The 23,486-nt window shown below is 43.1% G+C and overlaps 1 protein-coding gene across 3 annotated transcripts in view; it reads right to left on the minus strand.

Annotated features, from left to right (window-relative positions):
- Nucleotides 1-830: 830 nt before the first annotated feature.
- Nucleotides 831-23,486, minus strand: part of LOC140715301 (glypican-5-like) — an 864,157-nt gene continuing 841,501 nt past the window's right edge. For 2 of the 3 annotated variants that reach the window (XM_073027313.1, XM_073027280.1), the window contains one exon: nt 831-8,092. In XM_073027313.1, the coding sequence (XP_072883414.1) occupies nt 7,938-8,092 (155 nt within the window). In that variant the 3' untranslated portion in view covers nt 831-7,937. Of the gene's footprint in view, nt 8,093-20,531; nt 20,766-23,486 lie in introns of those variants that run through there. The other variant, XM_073027291.1, reaches the window with a different exon arrangement.

The following is a 23,486-nucleotide window of genomic DNA, read 5'->3' on the forward strand; positions in this document are numbered from 1 at the left end:
ACAAGACGCGGCGAAACCGGGGGCAACGTCATCACATGCTGCGACACATCACAGACAATGAACTTTATCTTTAACTTTAACCAGAAATAGTTGCAAACAAATTATTTAAAGAGGAAATGTAATAAAGTTAAATAACTCCCTTAAGGGCAACAGAGGGTGAGTAGTTTGAAGTTCCTCCGTATACACATCACCGGTGATCTCACCAGGACTGTACACACCGGCTTTGTGGTGAGAAAAGAAAAACAGCATCTCATCCACCTCAGGGAACTGAAGACGTTTGGCATGGGGACCCCAGACGCCGAAGACTTTCTACAGGGGAACCACTGAGAGCATCCTGACTGGCTGTATCACCGCCTGGCATGGGAACTGTGATCGCTGGGCACTGCAGAGAGTGGCACGGACAGCCCAGCACATCTGTGGATGTGAACGTCTCTCCACTGAGGACATTTACAGCAGTAAGTGCAGAAAGAAGGCCTGGAAGATCATCGGAGACACCAGTCACCCCAACCATAAACTGTTTCAGCTGCTCCCATCTGGCAAATGGTACCACAACTTTGAAGCCAGGACCAACCGGCTTCTTTCACATTTCTATACATTGCAACGGAGTTGTAGCACAAAGATTTTTACTCCCTCCCATTGTGTGATGGATGTAAGATTTAAGTAAATTCTAATTCAACCCTTCATTTATAGTGGTAAATAAAATATTTTGGTATGTGAAAGGCAAAATATTAACTATCGATTTTTTTCATTCCAAAGTATTTTCTGTTGATTACAATTTAGTCAAGTAGTAAAGTTAGAGAATAGCAACAATAAAACTTGATTACACACCATTAGTAGCAACATTTTATTTTTGTTAGAATTACATTTTGTGTAGCAAAATCCATTTTTCTTTTATTAAGCATAATGTCAACCCTCCTGTAATGTAAAACATTAGCCATTATATATAAGGACACCATTACTCCTGATACAAATGGGAAAGATTGTCGGGTGAATGATTAGTTTTTGTTGTACTCCAGATCATGGTCTTTATTGGGAGCTTTGCTATTGCTTGCTTGGTGGGTGGAGAGTGATCATGCTTTTTTGCTTAAGTAAGAGAGGGAGGATAATTGTTACACTGCTGCTTTTGCGTGGGAGGGGGTAAGGGGGGCTTTGGGATTCTAATGTTCTTACTGTCACCCATTCTTTGGGGCACTCCCCTGTTTTTGTGGATGTCTGTGAAGAACAAGAATTTCAAGATGTAGATTGGATACGTTTCTCTGGTATTAAATGGCACTATTGAACTATTGAAAGATTGCACAACCTGTTTATCAAATCATGCTGAGTGAAGGCAATGCTGCAAATTACCTACATTAGTTTGTAGGTAACAAGACCCATATCTTGCTGGAGAGGAGAATAAACAGTTTTGCATTGTGTAAATATTTTTATTCACTGTATCTTTTCTGGATATAACATTGAGCTTTGCCTGAGAGGTATGAATATTTATTCAGTTATATATTCTGTTTATTGTAAGTAGAGGGTACTCTTTTTAAACAGAATCAGTTTGAAGAGTGAATCATAAGCTTGCTGTATTAGAGACCATTTTCTGAGAGTCCTGTTGTTAACCCTTTCCTGCATTCAACTTAACTGTTGACAAGATTGTTGAGTAACAAACTGTACATCTTGAGAAAGAATTGTAAAATAAACAAAAGGAAGAATTTTGAGTATCTTGTATAGTGAAAATCCATGTATAAAGCATTCAGATAAAATGTTTTAGTTTAGTTATTTCTGGTTTAGAATTCCACTTTTTTTTGCTTTTCTTTCATGACATAGATAAATATGGCTGTCCTTAGGAGAGGAAACAATGAGCATATCAAATATGGACTAGTGGAAAGATAAATATGCTTAATAAAGAAACATTTCACATTGTTTTGTGTTGAAGAGATTAGAGATCTTGCTTCAGCATATGTTATCCCACAGAATTTTTAAAAATGTGTTAATTGTGTGTAAACTTCAAATTATTTTATTCATATTCAACATTAAAATTAAGATATACATCTAAGTTGTGTTTGTATTACCCTTGAGAAGCAGTGTTTTCATGCACCACAACTGATTTGGATATTATTATGTTACTGTTTCATGAGCTTTGCTGTGTGCTAATTGGCAGCATTATAAATGGTGACTGTGCTTCAAAAATACTAATGACAAGTCACTGATCTGAGATATTAACAGTTTCTTTCTCCACAGGTTCTGTTAGACATGCTGAATATATACAGCATTTCTTATTTTATTTCAGATTTCCAGAATCTGTGGATGATCCTGCTTTCATAAAGCACTTTTTTGACTGTTTGTCCTTTGGGGTGGACTGAGATCCCATGACTGTACACAACAACAAAAAGTTCTCTCCCTCAATGCCCTTTTAAATGCTGGTTCCTTGCACGCTATAGTGCCAGAGAGTTGTAGAGCAGTCACCACTTTGATCCTCATAATTTTTTCTCTCTTATAATGTCCCCTTTTAGCCTCTTTCATTGTAGGGAAAGCAGACCTAGCCTAGCCAATCTCTCCTTGTAACTCAAGCCCTCCAATCCAGGAAACATTTTGTGAGTTGTTTCGGTATGCCTGTGGTAAACTACGTCTGGATGCCCCCCACTGTTGACTGCTCTCTGGACATGCCCCTCTGCTGACTGCTCCTGTGGCTCCTCCCACAGACCCTTGTATAAAGGTGATTGGAGGCACTGCTCCTCCCTCAGTCTCCAAGATGCTGTGGTCTCTTTTGCTGCTAATAAAAGCCTATCGTTCGCCTCCCATCTCCGAGAGTTATTGATGGTGCATCAATTTTATTAGCAGCAATTTTAAAACATGGAGAGCATTTTATGACCAGACCAATTGGATCTCGACCCTCAATCCCAGGAAGCCGGCGACGCTTTCGAACTCTGGCTAGCATGCTTCGATTTGTACCTGGAGGAGATTCATGTGACCGACCCTGCCACAAAGCGCAGGGTTCTCCTCTCCAGAGTCAGTGCAAGGGTCTACTCCATGATCAGAGACCAAACGGACTACCAGGGTGTGATGGATGCCCTCAAAAGACAATACCGGCGGCCGGTGAACACCGTCTACGCAAGACATCGCTTAGCGACACGGCGGCAGCGGACCAGAGAGTCAAGCGCTGAGTTTGTCCAGGCCCTACAGACACTCGTGCGGGCCTGCGACTGCAGGGGACCGACGGCAGAACAGCATGCGGAGCTGCTAGTAAGAGACGCCTTCGTTACGGGGATCAGGTCAGTGTACGTGTGCCAGCGGCTGCTGGAACACGCCGATCTTACATTCAGTGATCGAGCTGGCTGACACGCTGGAGGCCGCTCTGCACAATACTGATGCTCTCCAGGCATGCGATCTCCCGCCGGTCCCATGGACGCTGCAGACCCCGCAACCCGCCGGCAAATCGACCTCGGCTCCTGCCAGTCGTGAGTCTGTGAAGTCCCTGCAACCCGCCGGCGAGTCGACCACGGCTGCTGCCAGTTGCAAGTCTGCGCAGTGTTACTTCTGCGGACTTGAAAAGCACCCCCGAAAACGCTGCCTGGCCTGAGAAGCGACCTGCTCCAGCTGTGGAAAGAAGGGCAACTTCGCCAAGGCCTGTAAGTCTAAACCACGAGCTGGGGCGAGCAGCGCCACGTGCGAGGCATGGGGGTCGCCATCTTGCCTGCCCGCCTCGTGCGAGGCATGGGGGCAGCCATCTTTGTCGGCGCCACCTCGCCCCGCCTCCAACCCACGGGTGCTTACCAGGCACCAAGAAGGCGATTCAACTCTGGCCTCCGTAACCCTCGACCAAAGCGCCCCACACCAGCTTGCAAGGTCAATGATGGACATCCAGGTGGAGGGGCGCAGGACTAGCTGCCTGTTTGACACGGGCAGCACTGAGAGTTTTATTCACCTGGACACAGTGCAATGCTGCGGACTCGTGACACGGCCGGTAAGCCAGAGAGTCACCATGGCTTCTGGCTCACACTCCATAGACATCCGGGGGGGTTGTGTGGCGACACTGGTGGTGCAGGGCACAGAATATCTGGACTTTGCGTTACTGGTTATACCTCAACTGTGTGCCCCTGTGCTATTGGGGTTCGACTTCCAGAGCCACCTGAAAAGTGTGACTATGGAGTATGACGGGCCCCTCCCACCAATCACTGTCAGAAATCCTCAGTTTTGTGGGACTTCATCATATACCCCGCTACTGACCACACACACACACCGACCTGCACATCCCACCCAACACCATGCCAACAGCCGCGCTACTGACACCACTTGCAGCCTCTCCACCCTCAAGATCCCTCCCCCACCGCTGTTCGCCAACCTGATCCCTGACTGTAAACCTGTGGCAACTAAAAGCAGGAGGTACAGCACGGGGGACAGGGCCTTCATTCAGTCGGAGGTGCAGCGGCTGCTCAGGGAGGGGATCATTGAGCCAAGCACAAGTTCTTGGAGGGCCCAGGTGGTTGTTGTTCGGACTGGGCAGAAAAATAGGATGGTCGTGGACTATAGCCAGACCATCAATAGGTTCACGCAGCTTGACGCGTACCCCCTACCCCGCATCGCGGATATGGTCAATCAGATAGCTCAGTACAAGGTGTACTCGACCATAGACCTGAAATCCGCTTACCATCAGCTCCCCATCCGCCCGGAGGACCGCCCCTACACCGCCTTCGAGGCGGGCGGCAGGCTCTATCACTTCTTGCGCGTCCCCTTCAGTGTCACGAATGGTGTCTCTGTCTTTCAGAGGGAGATGGACTGGATGGTGGACCAGTGCCAACTGAAGGCCACGTTCCCATATCTGGATAACATCACCATCTGCGGTCACGACTGGCAGGATCACGACACCAACCTCCAACGATTTTTCCAAGTGGCCAAAGCTCTTAACTTACCTATAACAGGGACAAGTGTGTGTTCGGAACCACCCGACTCGCTATCCTTCGGTATGTCGTGGAAAACTGAGTCATTGGCCCTGACCCCGACCGTATGCGCTCCCTGTTGGAAGTCCCTCTTCCCACCACCCTCAGAGCCCTCAAACGGTGCCTGGGCTTCTTTTCCTATTACGCCCAATGGGTCCCTCACTACGCAGACGAGGCCCGCCCCATGGTCAAGTCCACCACATTTCCCCTCTCAGCCGAGGCCCGCGCGGCCTTCAGTCGCATTAAAGGGGACATTGCCAAAGCAACGATGCATGCGGTGGACAAGACTGTTTCCTTCCAAGTAGAGAGTGACGCCTCCGATTTCGCGCTTGCTGCTACCCTCAATCAGGCAGGAAGGCCGGTAGCATTCTTTTCTCGTACCCTTCAAGGCTCTGAACTTCGGCACGCCGCGGTGGAGAAAGAAGCCCAGGCCATAGTGGAAGCTATTAGGCACTGGAGGCACTATCTCGCCAGCAAAAGGTTCACCTTGCTGACCAACCAGCGCTCAGTTGCGTTCATGTTTAGCAACCAACAGCGGGGCAAAATCAAAAATGATAAAATTTTGAGGTGGAGAATAGAACTCTCCACCTACAACTATCACATCTGTACCGGTGCCTGGAAGGCTCAATGAGCCCCCTGATGCCCTATCCCAGGGAACATGTGCCAGCGCGCAGCTCGACCAGCTATACACCCTCCATGCAGATCTTTGCCACCCGGGGGTCACCTGCCTTTACCATTTCGTGAAAGCCCGGAACCTGCCTTACTCCCTTGAGGAAATCAGGACGATGACCAGGGACTGCCAAGTCTGCGCTGAGTGCAAACCTCACTTCTACCGTCCTGAAAAGGCACAACTTATCAAGGCCACCCGCCCCTTTGAGCGACTGAGTGTCGACTTTAAGGGCCCCCTTCCCTCCACCGACCGCAATGTCTACTTTCTCAACATAATCGACGAGTACTCACGGTACCCCTTTGCCATCCCCTGCCCCGACACCACTGCCACGTCCGTCATAAAAGCCCTGCACCAGCTCTTCACTCTGTTCGGATATCCCTGCTATATCCACAGTGATAGAGGGTCCTCGTTTATGAGTGACGAGCTGCACCAGTACCTGTTGGCTAGGGGTATTGCTACTATTAGGACCACGAGCTATAATCCCCGGGGAAATGGACAGGAGGAGAGGGAGAATGCCACTGTGTGGAAGGCCACACTCTTAGCCCTTAGGTCAAAGGGATTGCCGGTCTCTCGCTGGCAGGAGGTCCTCCCCGAGGCGCTCCACTCCATCCGCTCCCTGTTATGCACGTCCACCAATGCCACCCCTCATGAGCGACTCTTTTCTTTTCCCAAGAGGTCTGCCACTGGGGCCGCCCTACCGGCTTGGTTGACATCCCCAGGGCCAGTGCTGCTCCTGAAACAATGGAGGAGCAATAAATACTTCCCAATGGTCGAGAGGGCTCACCTACTTCATGCGAACCCCCAGTATGCCTACGTGGTCTTACCTGATGGGTGGGAGGACATGGTCTCCGTCTGCGACCTGGCGCCCGTAGGGGCACCAGACCCCTACCCTGAACACTCCACTGTGACTATGAACTCCGTACCCACCGATGTATATATCCACGAGACACCGTGCACACCAAGCTCTACATAGACTCCTCACTGCACTCCCATACCGGGCGCCTCGCACACGCATGAGGGATAACTGACGCCTAACGGGCTGGCACCTCAAGTCAGGCCGGAGCCAGCACAACCACCGTCATCGGTGCAATCACAGCCGGTGCTACGTAGATCGCAGCGACAGACTTGACCGCCTGATAGACTTAACCTGTAAATATACTGGTAAGAAACTTTGCCCCATGGGGACTCTCTTTTAAAACAAAGGGGGGTTGAATGTGGTAAACTATGTATACCTGTCTGGACACGCCGCCCCTGCTGACTGCTCTCTGGACACGCCCCTCTGCTGACTGCTCCTGTGGCTCCTCCCACAGTCCCCTGTATAAAGGCAATTGGAGACACTGCTCCTCCCTCAGTCTCCAAGATGTTGTGGTCTCTTTTGCTGCTAATAAAAGCCTATCGTTCGCCTCCCATCTCCGAGAGTTATTGATGGTGCATCAATGCCCTCTAGCTTAATCAAATCTTTTCTGTAGTGTGACAACCAGACCTTCACACAATATAAAAAGTGTGGTTTATCAAACCTTTTTTGTTTTACAATTTTAACATGACATCTCAAACTCTTGCACTTGATCTTAACTTCCAAAATTACATCACTTCACACTGGGCTGAGTTGAATTCCAGCTGCCCACTTTCCCAGCTATCATGTCTGGACATTACATTGCATTGCATTAGGCATTGTTACTAAACTCATTTCATATTGAGACTACCTATTGAACCTGGAAGAGAAACTGAGAAGTTTCTGTTCTTCGTCCAAAAAAAAACAAATCTGCAGCAAAGATTTGCATCAAGAGCTGCAATTGAACAATGCAAAGGGCAGAATTGCAAAAAAAAAAGACCAGATAAAGGAGAAAAGCAACAGATGGGAGGGGAATACTTGTCAGGATGTCCTGGGAATGCCAACAGGGGCAAATGGAACTAATATTGTGGTCATATCCTGAAAAGAATTTAGGATCTAAATCTAGGTTAGCTGACATTCACAGCCAGTAAGTGCGAGATCCTATTTAAATTATTCCTGGCAGCTGAGGGCACACGGGTGAAGTGGATAGTATAATGAAAACATACAGATCATGTTTCAATTGTTTTAAGCAGAAATGGGTCTGCATTTTTTTATCCAGCACGGCTAATATTATGGGAACAGGATTTGTAAGTATCGATATTTTAAAACACTGGAGTAGAATTGCATAGAGCTGACCCATCTCCTTTGCAGCACATTCTGAATGACTGAAATAATCAAAGCTAATATCTATCAAAAGTAATTGCCTATCATTGCCATTAAACTGTTGAATATATTTATGGCAATGTATTTCCAAAATTCAGCTATAGAGTATAGGCAGAAGTGGAGTGATATAAATTTACCAAATGAGAATCAAAACTACCGAAGTGATCAGAGGGACTGTTATAATTCCACGTGACAGCATGGCTCCTTCACCACCAGGCTTGCTTGTCCAAGAGGTTGTATCAGCATCACTCAGACCGAATCTGTGCCTACTCTTTTTCTCAGGCAGCCCTGTTGAAGCAAATAAGAAACGGAGTGATGCACTGTTTTATCAGTTAAGCTAAAAAAATGTTAAGCTGTATATCAGTCTAAATTTCAGCATGGACTAGATGGGCCAAAAGGCCCATTTCTGTGTTGTGCTTTTCTATGACTCTAAATGTGTAGAGTTTCAGGGATTGCAACACTTTGTTCCTCTAAAGTCAGATCAATAGTACACAAATTAAAATCTGCTTCCAATCAAGAACCCAGTCATGGACAGATGTTGAGCTTTATAAAAGAACGAAAAAACAATATCCAAGCAATGACATTTAGTGAAATATCATCAACTAACATAAAACTTAATACGCTGTTGGACTAGAAGATGTGAAATTATCCCTCATAATAAATAACACCAAAGTCAACATTCTGATTAAATTACATCAATATTGACATAATAATTATATCATGGCAGCTGAAGGCAATGTTTCCTATAAGTCAATACAGTATTTAATTAAATTAGTCATTTGCACTGATAGCACAGCCATTACCAATACCATCCATTGTCTTTCTTCAGCAGGAGATGATCATTGCAAAGATCTTATCAAGGGAATGTAATAATTTTGTAACTGAAGTTTAGTTGTTATAATACAAATGTCCATATATCTAATATACATGCATAAATCAAAAAGTACAAATGCTGGAAACACTCTACAGATCAGATTGCCTGTATGAAAAAGGAACATTAACTTGGTTTCTTACTTTCACACTTCTGATTAAACCTGACCCATGAATGGTGTTTCTCTTTCCATAACCTGCTGAATGTTTCTTCAATTTTCAGAATTTATTACAAAATATTTCAGATTTTATTACAAAATATGTCATCCATCAATATTTGTTAAATGGTAAGGATTCTTTCCATTTTTGTACATTTCTGCAAATACAGAACCTGTAAACTCAGGTAGAATTCAGAAAAATAAAGAAAGAATACCTCCTAATAAATAAATACTTTCAAAAAGTACTGGCTGTCGCAGCTATATGTTTGAGATGAGTTTCCCTCCCGTTATCAAAAATTGTTGGGATGTGCTTTTGACATTTTGCTTTAGGTAGTTAAAACTGTACCATACTGATTTGATGAATAATGAATTCTCTGCACAGTATCTGAATCAAGAGCTGATTTTTTAAAAACTTTGGGCTGCTTGGTAGTGCAGTGTTATAGCACATTGAGCTGGGTTCAATTCTGCTGCTGTCTGTAAGGAGTTTGCACGTTCTCCCCGTGACCATGTGGGTGTGCTCTGGGTGCCTCAGCTTCCTCCCATATTCCAAAGGCCTCGGGGTTAGTAGATTAACTGGCCACATGGGTGGAATTGGGGGTAGGGACTCTGAATGGCCTGTTACCATGCTCTATCTCTAAATAAATCGATAAAATTAGACTACCCTGCAGATTATCCTTATTATTTCATGTAGAACTACTGTCAGCTGGATATCCTGGGTGGATATTGGCTTCAGCTCCTTTCCTTGCTCAGAATAATTAATCAGCTTGGAAGTGGGCACCAGAAGCCAGAGGTCTCAACAGAGATCACAATGTCAACTTTATTTGCATTTTTCTGGTAAGCTGACAATTGTGGTCAAATGTTCAGAAGCTTTGCACAGGCCCCTGAGTCTAAATCCGTGCAAGCTATCTCAACCGAAACTGCTGGATAAGAAAATATAAACTGAGGACAAGCCTAGCACGTGGCTTGCCCATTGCTGGCAAACTTCAAAAGGAGACACTGTAAATGAGTATTCCCTTTCTCACTAATGTGCAAGGAGCCTGTACTATTTGTCTCCGGTAACCACTAACTTCTAAATATGACTGATCCATGCACTTAGTTCAATCCCTTTTGATTTTTATTTGGAGATACAACATGATAACAGGCCCTACCAGCCCAGTGAGCACGTGCTGCCCAATTACCCCAACGTGACCAGTTAACCTACTAACCCATATATCTGTGGAATGTGGAAGGAAACCGGAGCACACAGAAGTCACAGGAAGAATGTACAAACTCCTCATTGACAGTGGCAGAGTTGGACCTGGGTTGCCGCTCGTGCAATAGCATTATGATAACTGCTATGACACCAATCCATCCAGAGTTGCTTCAGCCAGACCTGGCCAAAGAGGAAGCCTCAGGATATTGATGCATTGTGCAGTTTCATAATCAATACAATCCCTCTCCATTTTTTCATATAATTTATACTCATGAAGCAAACAATAAACATGCAACATTTGTCAATATAAACTCAGTAGCCACCCTATTGAGTACACCTGTATACCTGCCCTTTAATGCAAATATTCAGGTGTAAGGTGGCACTGGTGAAGCCCAGTGCCTACTTATTGGTGGCAAACAAAACAAAGGATACAACTAAATACTTTATTAATTACACTTTGTCTTGTAAAGTTCATGGTAAACCAGCACCACAAACATTGGAGAGGCGGGCGAAGGTGAGGCTGTGTGTGTGAGGTGAAGTTTAGGCGAGCAGAGGAGAAGCAGATTCAAGGCCCATCCATCTAAACTGAAAGTGAGGTTTGATCAATCTAAGTGCCATGCCGATCTGGAAGAGTTGGTTATGGGCTCAGAGTGTTTCAATGAGACAGGGCACGAGTCCTAGTGCAAGGAATGACACGATGTTTGGTTAATTTAAACACTGGGCCAGACGGATTGAAAAGGCAGGATGTCAGGACAAGAGAGCTGGGTTGGGCTAGTTCTGCTCACTGCTGCAGGACATTTTGTCGACTCTGCGCTGAACTGAGGCGAGGCTGTGGCCTGCTCCAGCTGCTCTGGGCTTCATATCCATGGACTCACTTTTTAGACCATAAAATATAGGAGCAGAGAACCATTTTTTCCCCTCAGCCCCTGTCTCCTCCTTCTCCCCATATTCCTTCATGCCCAGACCAATCAAGAATCTATCAACCTCTGCCTTAAATATACATGAAGACTTGGCCTCCACAGCTGCCTGTGACAAAAAATTCCACAGATTCTCTACTCTCTGGCTAAAGTAATTCCTTCTCATCTCTGTTCTAAAAGGGCACACCTCTATTCTGAGGCTGTGTCATCTGGTCCTAGACTCTCCCACCATAGGAAACATCCTCTCCACATCCACTCTGGTCAAGGCCTTTCATCATTCAGTAGGTTTCAATGAGGTCACCCTTCATTCTCCTGAATTCTAGTGAATACAGGCTGAGAGTCATCAAACACTCTTTATATGACAAGCCATTCAATCCTGGAATCATTTTCATGAATCTTCTTCGAAACTTCTCCAGTTTCAGTATATCCTTTCTAAGATAAGGGGCCCAAAACTGCTCACAATACTCCAAGTGAGACTTCATCAGTGCTTTATAAAGTCTCAACAGTACATCCTTTTGTTCTGAATGCTAATTGCCTACTTTTATTGTTTGCATGGTTTGTTTCGTTTCTCTATGCACAGTGGTGATTGATGGCCTTTTTTATGGGTTCTTTTTGGTTTCTGTGTTTTGTGGTTGCCTGTAAGGACACAAATATACATGCATAATGTATACATACTTTGATAATAAATGTACTTTGAAACATCTAATCAGCCAATCATGTGGAAGCAACTCAATGCATAAAAGCATGCACACATGGTCAAGAGGTTCAGTTGTTGTTCAGACCAAGCATCAATATGGGGAAGAAATGTGATCTAGCACACTTTGACCGTGGAATGATTGTTAATACCAGACAATCAATGTTTGAGTATCTCAGAAACTGCTGATCCTCTGGGATTTTCACACATAAGTCTTTAGAGTTTATGGAAAAATAGTGTGAAAAACATTAAAAAAAAGAAATCCAGTGAACAGCAATGTGGATGAAAATGGAACGCAGCAGGCCAGGCAGCATCTATAGGAAGAAGTACAGTCGACTTTTTGGGCCAAGACCCTTTGGTCTCTGCCCGAAACATCAACCGTACTTCTTCCTATAGATGCTGCCTGGCCTGCTGTGTTCCACCAGCATTTAGTGTGTGTTGCTTGAGTTTCCAGCATCTGCAGAGTTTCTCATGTTTGTGGATGAAAATGCCTTGTTAATGAGAGGGGTCAGAGGAGAATGGCCAGACTGATTCAAACTGACAGCAAGGCAACAGTAACTTAAGCAAGCACCCTTTGCAACAATGGTATGCAGGAAAGCATGTCTAAACGCACAACTCTTTGAACCTTGTAGTGGTTAGGCTACAGCAGCAGAAGGCCACGAATATATACCCTGTAGCCAATTTATTGGGTATAGGAGGTATCTAATAGTGACCAACTGAGTGTATTTCCTTTCACTAAAAGTTATATCCCATAACGTGCGTAAGATGCTTTGATTCTGCTTTCAAAGAGATTGTGTTTGCTTGTTCCTAATACAACAATTTGAGGCTTTATGCAAAATATTTGCCTGTATTCGGTATATTGATGACGCATGTAAACAGACAAATGTAGATAATATCAATGCCACAGTAGGGAAGAGTGAAGAGATGCTTATAATGCTCCAAAAGTTCCTGCTTGCCCTCCAGTTCTGTGTTAATTCTTCGGACTGTCTTCCTGTGGAGGTGCAGTTCTCCTGTTTTGGTGAATATGTCCGAAATTACAAAGTACAGTCCATCCTGGTGAGACAACACTTCACCTGCAAATCTGTTGGGGTTGTCCATTGTATCCGGTGCTCCCGTTGTGGCCTCCTACATTGGTGAGACCCATCATAAATTGGGGGAACTGCTTCCTGGAGCACCTCCTCTGTATCCAGCATAAGCACTACTTCCCGCTGGCCAAACATTTTAATTTCAACTCCCGTTCCCATTCCGACATGTTAGTCCATCCTTTTTCTTTCTCTTTTAGCCTTTAGCTCCGAGTGGAGTCATCGGGACACCGTCGTGACGGCACTTTTTAGCAGGCTTTCTTGTTTTTATGGGGGGGAGTTGCTAGCTTGACACTCAACCCAGCACGGATGGAAAGCATTCAAGGGAGCTGGCTGGATTCGAACTCGGGAGCCTTCGCTCCGAAGTCCACTACACCACCAGTCGGCCAATGTCAGTCCAAGGCATCCTTATATTCTGTCTGAGAAGCCTCCAACCTGATGGCATGAATATTGATTTCTCTTTCTGGTAAAAAAAATACCCTTTCCCTCCCCTCTTCTTCTATTCCCCACCCTAGCCTCTTACCTCTTCTCACCTGCCTACCACCTCCCCCAGTGCCCCTCCTTCTTTCCTTTCTCCTATGGTCCACTCTCCTCCCCTATCAGGTTCCTTTTTCTCCAGCCCTTTACCTTTCCCATCCACTAGGCTTCACCTGCCACCTTCTAGCTATCACCCTTGCCCAGCCTTCACCTTCTATTCTGGCATCTTCCCCCTTCCTGTTAAATCGTGAAGAAGGGTCTCGGCTTGAAATGTCGACTGTTTATTCATTTCCATAGATGCTGCCTGATCTGAGCTCCTCCAGCAGGTTGTGTGTGTTGCTTAGAAATTTCAAATGGAGCTGAACCTGAGCAACTGGACATGCTGTGCGATCAGCAAATTTTTTTCGTCATAACCAAGATCCTTTAATGACCAAAATGACCACGTCTATGGCCACATATTCCTGCATTGTTCAGAAGTATTTGCAGCACCCAGTAACCCTTTGTGGATGTTTTGTCCCCTTGGTAGAACAAGTCCTCCTTGTCTTTTGAGCTGTTGTGACCAGCATCTCCTTACAGATCTGGTACTTGTAACGACGTGACTTAGCACTGTGGAGAAGAGGACATCATCATTACCTCCCTGTTCTGCTTCAGCATCATGCACTTTCCAAATCAAACCTTGAACAAAACTGTTACCATTCTCAAAATATCACTTTTGGGCGAGTGGCGATAATCCATAAAAATCAATTTTTAAAAAAACTGGAGGTGCGGGAAATCTGAAACAAAAACAGAAAATGCTGGAAAAACGTAGCAAGTCAGGCAGCATTGGTGGAACAAATAATGAGATAGCTTGAGATCACCATCATTTCCAATGTATGTGCTACTGCAAAGCAGTCTTTGTCTTATACTTGTTCATCATACAGATGTACTAAACAGCAAAGATTATAGCATACTATTATCATAGTGAAAATAGAATGCTTGCAGGATAACAAAAGCAGCACAGCAGCACTGGGAGAGGAGAATACCTGAATCAGCCGCTGAACAACAACAAACAACGGCAGGCTTCCCTCTCCACCAACGATGCCGTGGTTTTATTAAAAGATTACAGTATAATGGATTTGTATTTCACCTTTTTTAGGTTTTATATAAGGTATAAAAGCAATCGCATTGTAGACTTGTTCTGGTGGTATCATTCAATCAGTGATGATCTTTACCAATGAGCTTCTGTGCTACTTCATCAGCAGATGCTTTACCTTAAATTTTTAATAATCTTTAAAAAAATTTAATGTCATGCCTTTTCTTAAATTTCTGCAACCAGTCTGTTGAATGTTCATAATTACCTTCAATTTTCAACTTGCCGTGATAGATCTTTGCTTGTTTCATGACTGCGTACCGTTAAGCGGCTTATGTTCACTCCGACGCTGATGAATCCACTCTTGCAATACACGATCACTATCTTCATTTCTCACTTTGTACAGTGTTCTTCTACTTTTCATTAATTTCTGTTCATTACGTATGTGAGGTCACTAGTCAGAAATGTCTATGGTATGCAGAGACCTACGCATCACCTGGGAACCTTCCCAGTGCTTTGTGGAATTTTCCATTTGTGACTTCAGGACAGCGCTAAAAAAAAAGTTGGAGTTTGGAGGTTTTTAGATATTGGAATTATGGATAAGGAGTACTCAATCTGTATCTCTATTATCTTGGCCACACCTACCACAATGACTGTCTTATTCTTGTGTATTACTAAATTTGTCTGCTCTCTGTCCCCAACGAAGACAACAACAATTAATTAGTTGTTAACAATTAACAATTGGGGGAAAACTTCTTTGACTACCTTTGCTCCATCCGCGTAAAGCGGAACTTCCCAGTGGCCAAACGTTTTAATTCTGATTTCCATTCTCATTCTGAGATATCGGTCCTTGGCCTCCTCGTGTGCCAAGATGAGGTCACCCTTAGAGTAGAGGAGCAACACCTTAGATTCTGTCTGGGTAGCCTCCAACCTGATGGCATGAATATCGATTTCTCCTTCCAGTAAAAAAAATTCTCTCTCCTTTCCCTCTTCTTCACTTCCTCACCTTGACCTCTTACCTCTTCTCATTTGCTTATCACTGCCCCTTTGTGCCCCTCCCTCTTACCTTTCTCCTATGGTCCACTCCCCTCTCCTATCAGATTCTTTCCTCTCTAGCTCTTTACTCTGCTATCCACTTGGCTTCACCTCCAAGCTAGTCTTCCTCCCCTCCCCCACACCTTCTAATTCTGGCACCTTCCCCTTTCCTTTCCAGTCCTGAAGAAGGGTCTCGCCTGGATATGTCGATTGTTCATTCATTTCCATGGACACTGCCTGATCTGCTGCGTTCCTCCAGCATTCTGTGTGTATGTGTGTTGCTTTGGATTTCCAGCATCTACAGGCTTTCTCACGTTTAAGAAGTGTTTTCCCTTTGAACAAATTTCTATGGAGATGTAGTGTAGAGTAAATTGCAGAACAGATTCAATGGGCCAAGTGGCAGAATTCTGCTCTTATATCTTATGGTAAATTGACTGGCTGCAACACAGCCTGGCATGGAAATGTCAATGACCTTGAACGGAAAATTCTTCAGTGAGTAGGGGATATAGTCCAGTCCATCACAGGTAAAGCCCTCCCAACCACTGAGCATCAAAATGAAATGCTGTTGCAGGAAAGCAGCATCCATCATCAGAGACCCGCACTACCAAGGTCATGTGCTCTTCTTGCTGCTGCCATTAGGAAGAAGGTACAGGAACCTCAGGACTCACACTACCAAGCTGAGGAACAGTTGTTGCCCCTCAACAATCAGGCTCTTGAACCAAAGGTGATAACTTCATTCAACTTTATTTGCCACATCGTTGAAATGTTCCCACAACCTATGGACTCACTTTCAAGGACTCTTCATCTCATGTTCTTGATATTCATTGCTTATTTATTTTATTGTTTTTTTCATTTTGAATTTGCATAGTTTCTTGTCTTCTGCACTCTGGTTGAAAGCCTTAGTTTGGCGTTTGTTAATCGATTTTGTTATAGTGACTTTTTTATAGATTTGTTGAGTATACCTACAAGAAAACAAATCTCAGGATTGTATATGGTGACATATATATATATACTTTGCTAATAAAAATCACTTTGTACTTCTGATCATTCATAAGCAGTAGAATGGTTAAATCCATCTGCATGTCTTGAATTCTACAACATTTTCTGCACAACTGCTCTCTGTCCCTTCACAGCTGTACTTGGAGAATCCTGTGTTCTATTGTTTTTGGAGCAGATTGCTGCCCTACTGTCCTCTTAAGCAGCAATATCCTAAACTTAATAACAACTGAAATGTCTGTAGGCTCTCTGCTCTTTGTTTCTTCAAATAACAGATCATACTTCACGAAGGCAAGAACTCTCAACTAAACAGCTGGGAAAGCAATGATAAAGATAATACTATGTGATAAAGGAACTCTTGGACTTCTAAATGCTTCTTTTTCCTCACTGAGGGAGAAGGACTTCCTTCCACTCCACCTCTCCAGAAGCCCACTGGCTGTGCAGGGTCAGTTTGTCAAGCTACCCACATCCAGTAAATTTAATTATGGGTAACTGAAGACAATGAGTGTCACAAAGGTTAAAGTTGGTATTATACCAACTCAATGCAGCCAAATCCATTAATTACATTGTGAACTACATTCAGAGGCCACTTTATTAGGTACACCTGCATATCTGCTCATTAATGCAGATATCAAATCAGCCAATCATGTGGCAGCATTGTAATGCATAAATGCATACAGGCGTGGTCAAGAAGTTCATTCGTTGTTCAGACCAAACGTCAGAATGGGGAAGAAGCGTGATCTAAGTGACTTTGACTGTGGAATGCTTGCTGGTGTGATACAGGGTGGACTGTGTATCTCAGAAACCATCTGATTTCCTGGGGATTTTCATGCACAACAGTCTCTAGAGTTTACAGAAAATGGTGCAAAAAACAAAACATCCAGTCCACGGCTGTACTGTCAGCAAAAAAACAAACTTGTTAATGAGATGGGTCAGAGGAAAACAGCCAGACTGGTTCACGCTAACAGGAAGGAGACAGTAACTCAGATAACCATGCACTACAACAGTGTCTCTGAATGCACAACATATCCAAACTGTTAGTGGATGGGCTACAGCAGCGGAAGGCCATGAACATACAAGCAGTGTACAAGAGGTACCAAATAAAGTTACGACAGAGTGCGAGTGGAACTTCCTATCTCATTATTTAGAGCCAGGCAGAACAGATAATTTAATCCAGTATTCTGGTGCAAATTCTTTACACAACAAACATAACAAAACCTGACTGACTGTTTACTTGGTTCATAGCATCATAAAAAAAGTAAAGTACCAAAAGGGACCCTAACAGTTCATCTAATCTATGCCGCTAATGATGCCTATCTATACCGATTCTATTTGCCTACATTATGTCCAGCTCTCCTTACTCTGTTCTTCTTCATTTCTGGGATTGTGCTGTGCACAAAATGGCTGTTCCCCTTCCCCATCTATCAAATGTCACTGCAATATATTGTAATGTTTCTAATAGAAACAATGAAGTCCTATGCTATTTATCCATTTTCATTTTCTTAAAAGGATAAGAAATCATCTAGCAAGGAATGAAAATAATGAGTGAAGCAATAATCCCACCTTGACAGGAGAGGCTCGGCTGGTACGGTAAGAAATCTAAAATCAAGTAATGTGACCTAATTCTGTCATATACACGTTTGCCATCATTTTTATGGGGGCAGTTAATATGACATGTCTATGTCCTAATTTTGAGAGGTGGGACGCCTCATTAAAATATTTAAATTATGTGCACATACTGCATTTGAGACCCTGATTTAAATTTAATACTGTCTGATTTGGATTCTAGAGTTCTGAGGACCTGCTGCTAAATGGAGATGTGAGCAGCTGGATTAAGCTGGTACTTTTTTTTGTTGCACTTTTTGTGAGCTAGTAGAAGTAAGGATAACTTCCCGATCATATCTACCTTCCTGTACAAACAGCTGACAAATTCTCTTCCCCAGCTTAAAACAGAGCCCAAGTCTTTTGTTGTAGATTTCCTCTGATCCACTCGCCTTTTGATTGTCTTGTTTGATATTTCCGCTCATTCAGGACACAGAGCATTCAGCGTGAGGTAGTAAATTGGATTCAACATTGGCTTCATGGGAGAAACCAGAGAGTGGTAGTAGATGGTTACCTCTCCGACTGGAGGCCTCAAACTAGTGGTGTGCCTCAGGTCCGTTACTGCTTGTCCTTTATAGCAATGATCTGGATGATAATCAAATTTGGATCAGCAAATTTGTAGATGATACCAAGATTGAGGGTGAAGTTGACAGCAAGAAATGCTATCAAATCTTACAGCAGAATCTGAACCAGTTGGAAAAATGGTCTGAAAAATGGCAAGTGTATATTAATGCAGACAAGTGTGAGGTGTTACACTTTGGGAGGACAAACTGGGGTAGAACTTACACAGTGAATGGTAGGGCACTGAAGAGGGCAGGGATCTGGGAATACAGATCCATAATTCCTTGCAAATGGCAACACAGGTAGATCTGTTCATAGAGAGAGCTGTTTGCTCATTGGTCTTCATAAGTCAAAGTACTGGTTACAGCAGTTAGGATGTTATGTTGAAGTTGTATAAAATTCTGGTGAGGTCTAATTTGAAGCATTGTGTGCAGTTCTGGTCACCTACCTACTAGAAGGATGTCAATAAGACTGAAAGAGTACAAAGAAAATTTACACCGACGTTGCTGGGTCTTGAAGTCCTGAGTTATAGGGAAAGGGTGAATAAACAAGGACTTTATTCCCTGGAGTGTAGGAGAATGAGGGGAGGTTTGATAGAGGTGTCCAAAATTATGAGGAGTATTGATAGGGTAAATGCAAACAGGCTTTTTCCACTAAGGTTTGGTAAGACCAGAACTAGAATTTGTGAGTTAAGCGTGAAAGGTGAAATATTTTAAGGGGAACATGAGGGAGAACTTGATCTGAGGGCGGTGAGAGCGTGGCATGAGCTGTCAGCAGAAATATTGAATGCAGTTTTGATTTCAACATTTAAGAGAAGTCTGGATAGGTTCATGGATGGGAGGGGTATGGAGGGCTATGGTCCAGGACTAGGCAGAGTAATACTTTGGCATAGACTAGATGGCTAAAAGGCCTATTTCTGTGCTGAGTTCTCTACAACACTATAAGTTAGGGAGTCTATACTCCTTAGTCACATATAATTACACATAACCCCTGACTGTTGTCCATCTTCCACTTAAGCTTCAAGATCTATTCCATCCATTCTTCTTCCAGATCCTTCTGGCCTTGATCTTTTATATGACATTCTAAATGATATTGACAGCATGTTTCTTCCTTTTTGCTGGTTTGCATTCTCTCTTGGCTGGTGGTCTAAACAACCAGCTCTTACTGCCCTGAGTTCTCTCTTCCCCCATCCTCTGTTGATCATTAACAAGGTGCTGCTGCAGTTGTATTCCTCTCCATAGATGCTCTCTGACCTACTGAGTTTCTCCAACATTTTGTGTGTGTTCTGATCTCTTTATCATATCTTTAAGGTTTCCAGATCACCCTGTCCACAACACCATACTACTGTCTGAAACTTCACCCCCATCACACCACCCTGCCACCCCTATACCTGTCATATTTGCAATCTTTTCTGAATGCTGGGGTCCATCTCAGCACCATCATCCAGAGCTGGCTTCAGAGAACAGTGATACTGGAAATTTCTTGATTGATAGAAAGTGAAGTTGCTTCAAGCAAATGAATAAATGAAAACATTTATGTTCCATCGATGAAGGGAATGCAGTTGCATTCAATATTCCTTAATTTGTTTTCATTAACCATATCAACATTTCATTGTGTTGTTCTGTCCTTCCAAATAATTTTCCTCATGTAGAGAAATTAGCTTTAAAGAAAATGACAGACAGTGTTATTGATTATAGTGCAATGCCATACAAGCTCTAGTCTGCTTTGGATAAACCAATATAATTGGCAAAGAAGCAGAGGAATTTCAGTCAGTGGCAACACTGTTTGACAGACAAAGTCAAGAGAACATTAAAGAAATAATCAAAAATGAAGTTGCCAGTTTTGTGGCAGAAGTGACAACGTACAATTGAAATGGAATATTGACCAAAGAGAAACGTTGGAAGATTTCCATGAAATTGAACTTACTTCACTTTGAATCACAATCATAGAAGACCAAACATCTTTAATAATAAAAAAATGGTAAACTCAGCTCAAGTCAGACAGAATCTTGTGGAGAGAAGTATCTTATGTGAAGTCAAAGATACTTCTTCAGAATCTTTGAGGTTGATTGATTTTCAACCAATTTTACAATGCCATTATGGAATGATTGATTGAACACCAGAAATTCAGGCCATTTACTCCATGATTAGGTTATAATCTATTTAAAAATCAATTCATCACAATTAATGATAATTTGACATCTGCCCTTTCCCCATAGCTTTGCAGGTTCTCCACATGCAATATTAATCCAATTCCATTTTGAAGGTTATTGTTAAGCTGCGTTCTTTTCTTTTTAGACAGTGTGTTCCTGAAAGAAATTACAAAATGGTGCAGTCATAAGATGGTTGCAAATTTATCCAGACAGCCTAATTTGGGAAGAGATCAACAACAATCACTTTTAATTGATGCAGTGAAATAACTTAGTGAGGTCAGAAAAGACCCCTCAATGTGATTGGTATTGCTCTTCCTCTTTTTTCAAATGGTCATAACCGAATGGCACAAAGTGATTGACAAGTAGGTTCTAAGGAAGCTATGGAACATGGTCATACCCTGTTTCATGAGAGACATGAGGGAAAATATGACAATGCCCTATTAAATCTAGGTGCCTAGTAGATCTAGGTAAGAAGCTGTAAGGTTCCTTGGGCAGGCATGGTAGTGTAGTGGTTAGTGCAATGCTTTACAGTATCAGCTGTAAGATTGATGTTTGATTTTCACCTATGTCTGTAAGGAGTTTGTATGTTCTTCCCATGACCATGTGGGTTTCCTCTGGGTGTTCCAGTTTCCTTCACATTCCACAGATGGGGTTAATGAGTTGTGAGCATGCTATGTTTGCACTAGAAGTGTGGTGGGACTTGTGGGCAGCCCAGCTCAATCCTCACTGATTTAGTTTGATGCAAAACGATGCATTTTACTGTACATTTTGATGTACATCTGACAAATAAAGCTAATTGTTCATACAGCTTCTCACCCAGATAATAATATCATCCATGATATGCCAGATACTGCACTAATCACAGTCGTAAAACTTGGGAGTTTCACATATCATCATTGTTCTTATCTGGAAGGAGGGAGCTATTCCAAAGGGACTTTGACCAACTGCAAGAAAGGAGACAGATCTCACTCCTCCTCTTCCCGATAACCTCCTCTCGAAATTGCAATGCGGACTGTCTCTACCTAAACACATGATGGGCATTACCTTCATAACATTAGTACCACAGCTGGGGCACTATTGGTTCTCATCATTATGTGCTGTGTCATATGATCTGGGCAATCATATTCTTCCACCTGTCACAAGCCAGCAGGGAAGACCCCCTCACACTATTATTCTTATTCTTTTCTCTATCCATGAACATGATTGCTCTTGTCGAATTTTCTACTGAAGAGGTTTGCCATTGCGTAATTCTGAGCAATGTCTTTCCAAGATGGGTGACCCCAGCCATTATCAGTACTCTTGAACGATTGTCTGTCTGGTGTCAGTGGTCGCATAACCAGGACTTGTGATAAGCACCAGCTGTTGATATGACTATCCACCACCTGCTCCCATGGCTTCATGTGACCCTTACTGGAGGTGGCAGGCTAAGCAGGTGCTACACTTTGCCCAAGGGTGACCTGTTGGCTAGTGGAGAGAGAGAGAACCTTACACCTCCCTTGATAGACATGTATCTCCACCCCCGCCACTCAATTATTGGTTCTGATCACTGCATTATGCAAAAGATGCAGTTGGAATGAAGGTTCAGAGGAGTTGCAAGAATATAGCAGGGAATGTTACATTTTATAGATCCATTGAGAGAAACAGCACTTAAACACATATCAAGCACTAATTTTTACAGTAATTTTACCTAATCTGATTTATTTCACTACATTGGCATCAATTCCCTACTCACAACCCTTCCATCTAAAAATTGTACCACTCCACTACACTCCAAGACAATTCAGAGTGGTCAATTAACCTACTACCAACCTTCATATTTTTAGGATGTAGGAACAAACCCATGTGGTCACAGGGAGACTGTGCAAACTCCACACCAAAATCACCAAAGCTCAGAATTATGAATCTGATTACTGGAGCAGAGAGGCTCAGCTCTAACAGCCACTGTGCTGCCCTATAAAGAAAGACTGGAAGGAGTATGGATTTTCCTTTGAGCCAGATGAGGCTAAAGGCAAACTTAATCAATGTGTTCAAAATTATAAAGGGTCAACATAGAATAAATAGAAAGGACATATTTCTGTTGGCAGAGGGGTCAAAACCATGGTACAGAGATCTACAATCATTAATAAAAGATTAGAAGAGAGACGGTGAAATTGTTTTTCATGCTGATGTTGATAGGGATCTGGAAAGGAATGACTGCAAAGTTGGAGGTTGGGGGTGGGTGGCAATGGAGAGAATGGTGCAGAGACCCTCATCATAATTAAATCGACCTTTCTGTGCACAAGAAGGTCTGTGACCTGTGGAGACTACAGGCCAAATACTGGAATGTGAAATGAGGCCAGTTTGCTTGTTTTCAAACAGCATGAATTCAGAGGGCTGTATGTTTCAAGTTTTAAATTTATTTTCCATCATTCTTTGAAGACTCTGTCAATACATAGTTCAGCTTTCATCAATTAATTTCACTCCACATGTGCCATCACATTAACAATAATTATCGAAAGAAAATCACTGGCTGAAGCATTTAATTTTTCTTTCCATATGTACAGAAGGGGTTAGACACAAAAATAATGTAAATACGCAAAATATTTTTGTAACCCTGGCTAATTGGACTTAGCTTGAAGTTAACAGTAATTACAAAAGGTGAATGTAAGATTCTGTAGATTATGATGGAACTAATGATGTTTGTTATTCAGGATTTCCAACCTCCAGATCCTGTTAAATGCTGGCTGGTAAGTAAAGTTCAATCAGACTATCAGCGTCCCAGACTCCCAAATCCACTTGGCAATCATCACCAAAAACTTGCATCTGTACATCATTTTCAACATTTTCACTTCTTTGCTTTATACAAAAATATTACCTATCGAAATTTGTTACCAAGTC

Source organism: Hemitrygon akajei, chromosome 2, assembly GCF_048418815.1.
Source record: "Hemitrygon akajei chromosome 2, sHemAka1.3, whole genome shotgun sequence".
Classification (NCBI taxonomy): Eukaryota; Metazoa; Chordata; class Chondrichthyes; order Myliobatiformes; family Dasyatidae; genus Hemitrygon; species Hemitrygon akajei.